This window comes from Mandrillus leucophaeus, unplaced genomic scaffold (genome assembly GCF_000951045.1).
Source record: "Mandrillus leucophaeus isolate KB7577 unplaced genomic scaffold, Mleu.le_1.0 Scaffold551, whole genome shotgun sequence".
Lineage (NCBI taxonomy): Eukaryota > Metazoa > Chordata > Mammalia > Primates > Cercopithecidae > Mandrillus > Mandrillus leucophaeus.
This window is the reverse complement of record NW_012105931.1, coordinates 351,698-363,644: the sequence shown is the minus strand read 5'-3', so window position 1 is coordinate 363,644 and position 11,947 is coordinate 351,698. Positions and strand designations below refer to the sequence as shown.

The following is an 11,947-nucleotide window of genomic DNA, read 5'->3' as shown; positions in this document are numbered from 1 at the left end:
CCGGAGGCTAGGCCTGGCGTGCCGCAACCAACCGGCCCGGGCGGCAGGACGGGGTCTTGTTTGAAACTTTGAGCGACTCTCACGTGTGCGTGTCCCTTTCATCCGCGCGTGCCGGCCATTCCCCTGGGCGCTTTACTTTTCAACCATTGCAGGAACCTACTCCTACCGAAGGGATCGGGACGCAGGCTTTGGGATCCATCCCCAGTTCCCGCCCGGGGAGCCAGGCCGAGACGCCCTTGGGAGACCTGCTGGGTCAGGTCTCCCTGAGCCGCAGTCGGAAGCGAAAAGGGTCGAGGGGCCCATATAGGTCGCCAGTCCTTGCCGCCCGCGTCTTCGGCCCGCTTGGGAGCCGCTGGAGTGGAGGCGTAGGGCGGTGTCGGCCCTAGAGGTAGACGCCGCCAGGTGTAAACTGCTCGTCTAGGCCTGTCCCGGCCGGCTGGCCAGGCGTGGGCGCTGTCCAGGCCTGGCCTGGGGGACTATCTGCCTGCTGAGTGCAAAGGCCTGGGGTGCTTCCTGCCCTAGCTGAAGTGGGAGGTGGTTTCCATTGCTGTTTTCTTTTCCTTATCTTCACTACGTCGCTCACTCTGTGTCTGACTCTTGAGTGTAATAGTCTAAGTCCTTTATACGCACACATTCTTTCATCTTCCAACAACTCTTGTGGTTCCTGATGAGGAGGCACCACGATGATGATTCTTGTCTGTTTCAGAAGGGCTCTGGGCCCTTCACTTGGGGAGTTTGCTGGAGGAGAGCTGGGTTGCCTTGCTCTGTCAGCCTCAGGTTGTAAAGTTTCACAGAATTGGCAGGGAGGGTCCGTGGGTCAGTGATTAGTGCTTATACTTCTCCAGCCAGGATGGAGGCTGGGGGAGGGCTGGGCAGCCTCAGGAGTGCCACCCCCTCTATAAGCAAACAGCTCAGTGCCAGCCGGTCGATAGGGTGTGGGTCAAAGCTCATGCTGCCCCTGATGTCCAAGTGTGGAGCTCTGTCCTTGGAGTTTCTCTGCCCCTCGGTTGGTCAGACCTGGAGGCGGGGCTGCCATTGACCATGAGCCTTCTGGGCCTCAGGCAGGACTGGGCCTCCCCCACCTGTCTGAGGGTGGTGCCTGGTCAGAGACAGGTTTAACCTGCTTTGCTCCGCCTCTTCCCACCTGCTTGTCCCACTCCAGGTGTTTGCTCTGGCCCCACTCCAAACTCCTGGAGTGTGTGTGTTGAGGGCTTGGGTTATGTGTGATTGCCCTCATTTGGCCTGGAGGAGGTGACAGTGGACTGGAACAAGGTTGGGGGGTGAGGGGAAGGGACATAGGGCTAGGCTCAACAGGTGTGGCTTCTTCTTCCCAGGCAGGATAGGGTTGAACATCTGGCTGAACCAGCTTTGCAGCCTGCCTCCTTCCTCCTCCTACCCTCACTTCCTGCCTGCCCAGCTGTGAATCTGTGTTTCTCTCTCCCCACTCCCTATCCCCAGTTCTCACAGCTGGTGAATGGGGATGTGGCTCTGCTGGGCGGGGGCCCCTACATGCTCTGCACTGATGGGCAGCAGCTATTGCGACAGGTCCTGCACCCTGAGGCCTCCAGGAAGGTATGGCCCTGAAGGAAAACCGGGCGGGGGGCAGGGTCAGTAAGGGTCCCAGGACCCCTGTTGTCCTGAGGGTGGGCAGGGCACTCATCCCCAATCCTATGTGCCCCCAGAACCTGGTGCTCCCCGACACATTCTTCTCCTTCTACGACCTCCGAAGAGAGTTCCATATGCAACATCCAAGTACCTGCCCTGCCAGGGACCTCACTGTGGCCACCATGGCACAGGGTATCTGTGACCCAGAAGGGTTAGGGTGGACAAGCCACTGTGGGTACATGTATCTGAGTATGCGCATGCTGGTGGGTGGGTAATATGGACACATGCAAGTCTGCATCATCTGCTAAGTCCCTGACTGTACCTGTGTCTGTGTGTCTGTGCTAGGATGAGTTTGGAATGTGGGTATGTGTCTATGTCTGGACTGGGGATCTGTAAGTGCACACATGAACTGGGCCAAAACAGATCTATATGCTGGTCTCCAGCATGTGTCTATGGAGGGGAGTTGGGCCCAGGGGTAAACAGGATTCGTGCTTATGCTGTCTTCACTGTCACTTCTCTACCCATAGATTTAGGACTGGAGACAGATGCCACAGAGGATGACTTTGGGGTCTGGGAAGTGAAGACAATGGTAGCTGTTATCCTCGATCTACTCAAAGAGTCCAGCAGTAAGTTTTCCCTCACTGCCTGTCACCTGTTCTCAGGGATGACGAATGCCGGCCTATTACTCCTCCCCACTGTGACCTTCTCTAAGAGACCACAGGGGAAGCCTCTTTGTCATTTCTTCTTTTTCTTTGTGACAGAGCCTTGCTCTGTAGCCTAGGCTAGAGTGCAGTGGTGCAAACTCAGCTCACTGCAACCTCCACTTTTCAGGTTCAAGCTATTCTCCTGCCTCAGCCTCCAGAGTAGCTGGGATTACAGGCGCTTGCCACCACGCCTGGCTAATTTTTGTATTTTTAGTCGAGACTGGGTTTCACCATGTTGGCCAGGCTGGTCTCGAACTCCTGACCGCAAATGATCCACCCACCTTGACCTCCCAAAGTGCTGGGATTATAGGCCTGAGCCACTGCGCTCAGCCTGTCATTTCTTCATCTCCCTCAACTGTCCTCTTTTTGCAGAACTTGGTGGGGAGACCCCTCTCCAGCAGACCCTGCTGACCCCCACACCATCTTTTCTCAGGTCAATTGTTTTCGAAGCCCGAGGTGATAAAGCAGAAATATGAGACGGGGCCTTGGTGAGTGTGGGAGCAGGGGCTGGGGGGTGACAACAGCTGGATAGCTCTGACAGCACTGTGCCCTGCCTCTACAGCAGCAAGGCAGATGTGGTGGACAGTGAGACTGTGGTACGGGCTCGTGGGTTGCCCTGGCAGTCATCAGACCAGGACGTGGCTCGCTTCTTCAAAGGGCTCAACGTGGCCAGGTGGGTGTGGTGGGGTGGGTGGGCCCAACTGGACAGGCCTACCCAGGAGGCACTAACAGCACTGGCTCCACAGGGGTGGTGTAGCGCTCTGCCTCAACGCCCAGGGCCGCAGAAATGGTGAGGCCCTCATCCGCTTTGTGGACAGCGAGCAGCGGGACCTAGCGCTGCAGAGACACAAGCATCACATGGGCGTCCGCTATATTGAGGTGGGGCTTTGGGCTGGGAGCGGAGCAGGGCCAATCTGAGCCAGGCCTGAGACCCACGGGCTGCTGCTCTCTGTACCCACAGGTGTATAAGGCGACAGGGGAGGAGTTTGTAAAGATCGCAGGGGGTGAGTATACCCCAAACAGGGCCTGGCTCCCCTGGTCCTTGATCCATATCTCACTTCCCCACCACCCCCTTGCCTGCCTGCTCCCCTGCATGGGTGAGTGTCTGAAGGGGCATGAGTGAAGTCAGCAGGTGACTCCCATGTCCCCCACACAGGCACATCACTAGAGGTGGCTCGTTTCTTGTCACGGGAAGACCAAGTGATCCTGCGGCTGCGGGGACTGCCCTTCTCGGCTGGGCCAATGGACGTGCTAGGCTTCCTGGGGCCAGAGTGCCCAGTGACTGGGGGTGCCGAGGGGCTGCTCTTTGTGCGCCACCCTGACGGCCGGCCGACTGGTGATGCCTTCGCCCTCTTTGCTTGTGAGGAGCTGGCACAGGCTGCACTGCGCAGGCACAAGGGCATGCTGGGTAAGCGATACATTGAACTCTTCCGGAGCACTGCAGCCGAGGTGCAGCAGGTGAGCACCCAGGGCTTTCCACCCCTAGAGGTACTGTTACTCCAGGGTGGCCCTCTGTGCCCCCACCCTACTTGGCATGACCAGACTGTTGCTGCCTTCCTTACTAGGTCTTGAACCGCTATGCATCTGGCCCACTCCTTCCCACACTGACTGCCCCACTGCTGCCCATCCCCTTCCCACTGGCACCTGGGACTGGGAGGGACTGTGTACGCCTCCGAGGCCTGCCCTACACGGCCACCATTGAAGACATCCTGAGCTTTCTGGGGGAGGCAGCAGCTGACATCCGGCCCCATGGTGTGCACATGGTGCTCAACCAGCAGGTGAGGCCACTGCTTGGTAGGGGGAACACATCAATAGGAAGGGGTGTGTGTTAGGGGTAAGGCACTCTTACACATGACAAACTGCTCACAAGATGGTGTGCACAGGGCCGGCCATCGGGCGATGCCTTCATCCAGATGACATCAGCAGAGCGAGCCCTAGCTACTGCTCAGCGTTGCCATAAGAAGGTGATGAAGGAACGCTACGTGGAGGTGGTCCCCTGTTCCACAGAGGAGATGAGCCGTGTGCTGATGGGGGGCACCTTGGGCCGCAGTGGCATGTCCCCTCCGCCCTGCAAGCTGCCCTGTGAGTGCCCTAGGGGCTAGGGAAGAAGGAGGCCTGTGGGAGTCAGGCTGTTGTAAGCCCCTACTACTTTGTATAGCGGGTACTCCTTTCTGGCTGCCCCAACCAGGGCAGTGCTAGGCTCCGTGCACATGCACTTTTTCCTTCTGTCTCTAGGCCTCTCACCACCTACCTACGCCACCTTCCAAGCCACCCCAACCCTCATTCCCACGGAGACGGCAGCTCTATACCCCTCTTCAGCACTGCTCCCAGCTGCCAGGGTACCTGCTGCCCCCACCCCTGTTGCCTACTATCCAGGGCCAGCCACTCAACTCTACCTGAACTACACAGCCTACTACCCAAGGTACCCTGCAGCTAAGAGAACACCACAGTCCCGCTCCCTGTCCCAATCTAGGGAAGGGTCACGATCCCCTTTCTGGACCAGATGACAAGGGAGTAAGGTGGGAGCTGGCTAACGCCATCTACAAAACAGATCGAAGATGACTCTGTAGAAGCTGGGGCTTCAGGGAGGAGGAACTGAACTAATCACAAGGCAGAAGCAAGGGAGGAGGGAAACAGGACTCGGTCTAGGCCACATGTGGCATGCATGACTAAACCTTGTCTCTCCCACCCTAGCCCCCCAGTCTCCCCCACCACTGTGGGCTACCTCACCACACCCACTGCTGCCCTGGCCTCTGCTCCCACCTCAGTGTTGTCCCAGCCAGGAGCTTTGGTCCGCATGCAGGGTGTCCCATACACAGCTGGTATGAAGGATCTGCTTAGCGTCTTCCAGGCCTACCAGGTGAGATTGTGTGGCTGGAGGGCCTGGCAGGTCTGGCTGAGCTCTTTGCCCTAAATGTGCATCCCTTCTGTAGCTACCTGCTGATGACTACACCAGTCTGATGCCTGTTGGTGACCCACCTCGCACTGTGTTACAAGCCCCCAAGGAATGGGTGTGTTTGTAGGAGAGAAAGCCAGGAGGTAAGAGCCAGCTGATATCCTCAGTGAACATGTCTCTCCTGCATCCAGACCAGCACCCTCAACCTGGTAGCTTCTTTCTGGCTTGTCAAAGCTCTCAGAAGGTACCTAGAGGAGCCCAAGCCCCAGCTCCACCCTCCACTTATTCTTCTGTCTGTTTCCCCCAAAGACAATGGCTGAACCCTGCATGCAGGGCTAGGGGTGGAATGGGGCTAACCGGCTCCTGATGGCCTGAGCCAGGCATCTTGACTGGCACCTGGAGAGCCCTTTAGTGTGTCCTGGCTGTGGCCCATGCCAACAGATACGGTGGGGCTGATAGGTCCATGGCAGGCTTGCTTTCTTTTTTAAAATGGAAGCTCTGGTACCTTCAATGTATGATTCCTGGGAGAATCAAGGGTCCATCTGAGCCTCTGAGTAAAGATCCCAATGTTCTACCTCCCCCTGTCCCTCTGGTGAGGGATAAGGAGGCAGAGGGAGCCAGCCCTACCCTCAGAATATCTGGACCTCAGAGACCATGTTGTGCCAGGGATGGTCCCACCTAAAGATGCTAGCCCCTCCCGAGGTGGGCATAAGGAGTAACAGATGGCAAAACCACGAACTATTTTGATGGACTGTGCTGCAGTATCACCAGAAGACATTAGGGGGCAGGAGGCCCCCACACAAAAACTCAGGCTTGACTTTTAAAGGGGACTTAGCCAACTTTTCTTGTATGCCTTCGGAAAGCCAGTTGCCCTGAACCCAGCAGACACTGTGGAATGTCCTTTGCACGCATTAAATGGTACAGAACTGAAGCCTCAGAAGCAATTTGGAACTCGATTTTCTCTTCCTTAAATGAAAAGTTATTAACCAAATGGACTTTTTAAAAGCCACAGGACCCTTAACTTTGCCCCAAAGTGAGGAGCTCCACACCAACCCCAGGCACAGGAACACTCAGACAGATTAAGGAGACTGTTGACCTGTCATTGTTTATTATTTCAGCACTAAAACTGAGGAGCCTCAACTGCTGGCTCTTCTTCCCTTTGTATTTGTGTAAGGAGCACCGCACTCCCATAAAAGGTTTTAAAATACAAAATGTACAAGAACACACAATTCCAAGTGCTGTAAACATAACTGAGAACCAGTTCCTTTACTAAACATCCATTTTATAAATCACAAGGTTTCAATTTGAGCCCATCTGAGCCTTAAAGATCCATTCTGAATACCAAAGACAAGGCTTCACAGCCAGGCCCAGAAGAGGTCTGGTGATAATGGCTGGCCCTGGGTGGGGACAGTTTACACCTGGGCAGCAGCACCACACATGAACCCGAAGACATGTTCCTTTTAAAGCTGTTTTCAGCCATGTTTCTCTGTGCATCTCCAGTAAGCAGAAGGCTACTCATTCCATTCCTCAACCCAAGAGCTAGCACAGTTAGAGTAGGAGGGGGTGCATACTAGCACGTGCCCAGTTGCTCAGTGCTGCTACTATAAATTGATTTGCATAGTCCAATGGATGTGTGCTTTAACACCACTATGTTGCACAAAAATTTAAGTCTTTATCTACAAAGCCAAAAAATATTGACTCTTAACACCAAAACTTTTACAAAGCTGATATAAAAATGCTTACATAGTATACAAAGCTCTATTTTAAAATGTAATGTTTATTTTAAATAGGAAAGCATTTCTAGTGCTACAGGCATCAAGGTATTTAGAAGGCATCAAAATTTGGTGCATAGCAACTCTGGATCATAGAGGCTTTTAATTCTTGAGGGCAGCAAAGCAGCCCCCAAAGGGTATTGCAAGGGGAACTCTTGCAATAATCCCATGTGAGGCAGCTACACCAGGGGCAAAAGAGTAGAGGCAAGTCTGGCCATTTCTCTGGAATGTCAATCGAGAGGCCAACTTCTTGCCCCTCCAAAGGAAGCTGTGGGCTTCCAACCACAGGCCCAGAAGCAAATCTCACTATCCACATTCTGTGACACAACTCACTTTTCAAGAAAATTTGAAACCACCCAGCTCCAAGACGGGCCACAGTGATCTGCTGAAGGACAGATCTTTTTCTCTAACTTTAGAGGAGAAATCTGAAATACATTTTTTTTTTTTTAAAGACCATACTTCCTCATCCTGAGTCAACAGCTCCAACCCTACTGACAACAGGTGGTGGGCAATAGGCCAGCTCCCTTTCCCAGGCCTGAACTGGCCTCAGTAGAGAGAGTCCTGGCATCAAGGGCCTGCAGTCTCCTGGAATAACAGCATCAGGCCTTCAACCAGCACACTGTCTCACATATAGGCACTCAAAAAATCTGCTTCCTGAATCAGTGGAAGTATATTATTTCATTTGAAAGCATACTGCAAACTTCAGAGGCTCTGTAATAGGCCCAGGAACAGGTAAAAGATCCCACTAGGGAGAGGGGTAAGGGCAGGTTTTTTTTTTTTTTTAAAGTACCCAACTTGGGTACCTCCTTTGGTAGACAGCAGGCTGCAGTTTCTGCTGGGCCCTGCCTTAGACACCAGTCTCACCAGCAGCAGCACCAGGGTGTCTTTGGTGTGGAGGGTCAGGTTATCACTTCTGGATGTGCTCAGAGCCTTCTGGGGAAAAGGCTGGTTTTTAGATCATACAGACAGGACAGGGTAGGTCAGAATCATTTTGGGCTATAAACAGAATGGCAGATAAGCCTTCCATGCTAGTGTGACTCTTAAAACCTTCCCATCTGGAGTCCTCTATTTTCTCTGCCCATGCTGATGTACAGCTCACCTGTGCTTTAGCTCTGCACACAGCCTGGCCTCTAGAGAAGAGTTACAACTGCGAAGCTGCCTACCGTGAGACTGACTTCAAAGGTCACAGAACAGCAAAGGCAGATGCTCCTGTTTGGAAAAGGTTCTAGGACCAGATGACACAAATAGGAAGAGCACTGAACAGCTTACTAGTTTTTATCATGGCAAGAAATGAAAGTGACCAAGCTAAAACCCCACCATTCAGAGTCACCTTAAATGTAGCCATGTAACCCAGGGTCCTGAGGGAAAAAGCAATTTCAACATGGAGCCAGTATGGAGAGATTGCAAGATTACCTAGAAAGTTACCAAAAGGCTATGCTCTGGAATGTCTTTTTATATTCCAACACTTCAATGATGGAATGGTCTCTTCTCATTTTATCTAACAACAGTTTAGTTTTATAAAGAGGTATGAGCTACATTTGGCTTTATTTCCTATAAATCTATGAAAATCTTTAGGACACATGCTGACTTTCTGAGGCATAGGTGTGGGCTTGGGATTTTTTTCTTTTTTTTTTCTTTTTTTTTTTTTTTTTTTTTTTTTGCTTCTGGAAGGTCTTATCAAAAGTTCCTATTTTAAAAATTATCATAAAAACTAAAGGGCCCTTCAAATGACCATAAAGCAGTACAAATCACCAATCCTCTCTAAGTAACCAGGTCACCTGCAAAAGCAGCACCTCGGAAACAAGAGCCTGCTGCATTCACACTCAAAGCACCCATCACGTAAAAGTATCCTAGTTAAATATAAAAAGCAAAGCTCGTTTCCCCAAAGCTCAAACAGCCTATGCTGCTCCTGTTCTTTTACAAAATCTACCCAAGGCCTGAGGTGGAGGAACGCTGCTTTCCCCACAAATGGTGAGTCCCACTCCTGGTGCCAGACCTGAAGGCTGCAGAGTTGGAAACCCAAGGTCCAAGGAGAGAAACATGCTGAGAAGTTGGTGGTGGACACAAGGCTGCAGTGAGCACTGTTAGAGTCCATCAGATCTTCCTAAATCCAGGGACTCAGGACTCGGGAGGGGAGCCTGCCTGCTCACCCCTGCTCCTTGGGAAACAGAAATCTGGGACATGTCTCTCCCAATTATCTCGTTCACTGAAAAACAAGAAAAGGGACAGTGATTAGTGACTTCTGAGTGACTAGCCTTATGATGCGAAGTGCTGAGCTCTACCTCAGACATTTTCCTTCCCATGGCTTTCTGTAACGATAAAGGCAGTATCTGAAGCCTGCTCCTGAGCTAAGTGGCATTAGAGATGGAAACATCACTCCACAAACTGCTCCGGACCTCTTTTTCTCTCCCTCTCATTCAGTTCATTTTGGGTTGGGAAGGGGGCTTACCCTCACTCTAAAGGTACTTTTAAACAAGTATTCACCTTACTCTAACTTTTCTTTAATTTGTATCTCTTCGAGAAAGTTTTTATTTTCTACAATGCCACCTCCTATATAAATGGAATGAAAATAAATGCTTTGGTCAGAATAAACCACTGTGATGTGGGGGTGATTTTGCTACTCTATCCTAATACAAGCACTCTTTATTATGTGGGGGCATTTCTGTTGTTTGTGATATTTTCTGATTGGAGGCTCTAGCTTTTCTATTAATTTCTCTGATGTTCCAAGCACCTCAGGGAGGTACAGTGCTCTGTGAGGTCCAGAGCAAAGAATTTCCATCTTATGGAACTAACATAGAAGGGAACATCCCAAATCCCCCAAATAAGAAACTTTAGTTCTCATATCATTTCATTCCTTGCCTTATCAACTAAAGTCTACGCTAATTCCACTCCTAGGCATATATACAAGAGAAGTGAAAACATATGTCCACAATAAAAACTTTCAAATGTTCACAGCAGCATTATTAATAATAGCCAAAAAGTGGAAACAATCCAAATGTCTACCAAGTGATGAATGGATAAACGGTAAGTTGTCTCTATCCATAAAATGGAATATCGGCCTTGAAATGTAATGAAGTTCTGATATATGCTTCAGCCTTGAAAACAGTCTGCTAAGTCAAAGAGGCCAGATACGAAAAGTCATATATGATTCCATTTATATGAAATGTCCAGAACAGGCCAATCCATAGAGACAGAAAACAGATTACAGGTTGTGGAGAGGGAGAAACGGGGAGTGATTACTAATGGGTATGGAGTTTCTTTTCAGAGTAATGAAAATGGAGTTATAAAATTAGATACAAGTAGCCAGGTGCGGTGGCTCATGCCTGTAATCCCAGCACTTTGGGAGGCTGAGGCGGGCGGGTCACCTGAGGTCGGGAGTTTGAGACCAGCCTGACCAAAATGGAGAAACCCCGTCTCTACTAAAAATACAAAATTAGCCGGGTGTGGTGACGCATGCCTGTAATCCCAGCTACTTGGGAGGGTGAGGCAGGAGAATCGCTTGAACCCGGGAGGTGGAGGTTGCAGTGAGCCGAGACTGCACCATGCACTCCAGTCTGGGAAACAAAAGCGAGACTCCGTCTCAAAAAATAAATAAATAAAAATAAATAAAAATAGATACTAGTAATAGTTGCAAAACTCTGACTATACTAAAAACCACTCAGTTGTATACTTTTAAGGATAAATTTTTTTTTCTTTTTTGAGACAGAGTCTCGAACTGTCGCCTGGACTGGAGTGCAGTGACGTGATCTCAGCTCACTGCAACCTCCGCCTCCTGGGTTCAAGTAATTCTCCTGTCTCAGCCTCCTAAGTAGCTGGGATTACAGGCACCCACCACCATGCCCAGCTAATATTTTTGTATTTTTAGTAGAGAACGGGTTTCACTATGTTGGCCAGACTGGTCTCAAACTCCTGACCTCGTGATCCACCCACCTCAGCCTCCCAAAGTGCTGGGATTACAGGTGTGAGCCACTGCACCCAGCCTTTAAGGACAAATTTTATGGTATGTGAATTGTATCTCGTTACAGCTGTTATAAACAAAAATAGACCAAAACAAAAAGTTTTCTATACTTAGAATTTGATGTGATCATAGAGCAAAGAAACACTAACAAACATTTAAAAAATCTTGCAAGTATTAACATCTAATCTTTTCTGGTTTACCACAGTTAAGAACAAAAATTTCTCAAACTCATATGGTTATAAGGAGAAGGGAATTAATATTTACTAATTCAGTTGCTTGAACCCAGGATGTGGAGGTTGCAGTGAGCCAAGATTGTGCCACTGCAGTCCAGCCTGGGTGACTCCATCTCAAAAAAAAAAAAAAAAAGGCCGGGCGCAGTGGCTCATGCCTGTAATCCCAGCACTCTGAGAGGCTGAGGAGGACAGATCACCTGAGGTCAGAAGTTCAAGACCAGCCTGGCCATGGTGAAACCCCGTCTCTACTTAAAATACAAAAAATTAGCTGGGCGTGGTGGTACGCGCATGTAATCCCAGTTACTCAGGAGGCTGAAGCAGGAGAATTGTTTGAACCTGGGAGGCAGAGGTTGCAGTGAGCCGAGATCATGCCATTGCATTCCAGACTGGGGGACAAGAGCGAAACTTTGCCTTAAAACAAAAACAAAAACAAAAACACTACTAATTCAGGACGTGCGTGGTAGCTCACACCTGTAATCCCAGCACTTTGGGAGGCTGAGGTGGGTGGATCACCTGAGGTCAGGAGTTCGAGACTAGCCTGGCCAACACGGTGAAATCCCATCTCTATTAAAAATACCAAAAAGTTAGCAGGGTGTAGTGATGCACGCCTGTAGTCCCAGCTACTTGGGAGGCTGAGGCAGAAGAATTGCTTGAACCCAGGAGGTGGAGGTTGCAGTGAGCCAAGATGGCGCCATTGTACTCCAGCCTGGGAGACAAGAGAGAAACTCTGTCTAAAAATATATGTGTGTGTGTGTGTGTGTGTGTGTGTGTGTGTGTGT

The 11,947-nt window shown here is 50.5% G+C and overlaps 2 protein-coding genes across 4 annotated transcripts in view; one reads left to right on the top strand and one right to left on the bottom strand.

Annotated features, from left to right (window-relative positions):
- Window positions 1–878: 878 nt before the first annotated feature.
- On the top strand, window positions 879–6,426 carry ESRP2 (epithelial splicing regulatory protein 2). 3 transcript variants are annotated; one of them, XM_011997983.1, is made up of 13 exons: window positions 879–1,572; window positions 1,683–1,797; window positions 2,133–2,231; window positions 2,743–2,797; window positions 2,872–2,982; window positions 3,056–3,188; window positions 3,271–3,313; window positions 3,466–3,767; window positions 3,875–4,087; window positions 4,193–4,391; window positions 4,545–4,731; window positions 5,004–5,169; window positions 5,243–6,426. In XM_011997983.1, the coding sequence occupies exons 1-13, from the start codon at window positions 1,510–1,512 to the stop codon at window positions 5,330–5,332; spliced, it is 1,776 nt and encodes a 591-aa protein (XP_011853373.1). In that variant the 5' UTR covers window positions 879–1,509; the 3' UTR covers window positions 5,333–6,426. The 3 variants fall into 3 exon arrangements, with proteins under 3 accessions (XP_011853373.1, XP_011853372.1, XP_011853374.1); XM_011997982.1 differs by having other exon boundaries at window positions 2,842–2,982; XM_011997984.1 differs by lacking the exon at window positions 5,004–5,169 and having other exon boundaries at window positions 5,243–5,333.
- A 536-nt stretch (window positions 6,427–6,962) lies between these two features.
- The window catches only part of NFATC3 (nuclear factor of activated T-cells, cytoplasmic, calcineurin-dependent 3), a 175,823-nt gene continuing 170,838 nt past the window's right edge, over window positions 6,963–11,947 (bottom strand). The window contains exon 13 of the mRNA XM_011998006.1: window positions 6,963–9,183. Coding sequence (XP_011853396.1) covers window positions 9,062–9,183 — 122 coding nt within the window. The 3' untranslated portion in view covers window positions 6,963–9,061. The remainder of the gene's footprint in view (window positions 9,184–11,947) is intronic.

Excerpts from the sequence above, each read along its gene's own strand:
- ESRP2 (XM_011997982.1), top strand. The coding sequence starts at position 1,510 with ATGCTCTGCACTGATGGGCAGCAGCTATTGCGACAGGTCCTGCACCCT. Across the intron at positions 3,189-3,270 it reads TGGGCGTCCGCTATATTGAG|GTGTATAAGGCGACAGGGGA; the intron begins GTGGGGCTTTGG and ends CTGTACCCACAG. Across the intron at positions 3,314-3,465 it reads GTTTGTAAAGATCGCAGGGG|GCACATCACTAGAGGTGGCT; the intron begins GTGAGTATACCC and ends TCCCCCACACAG.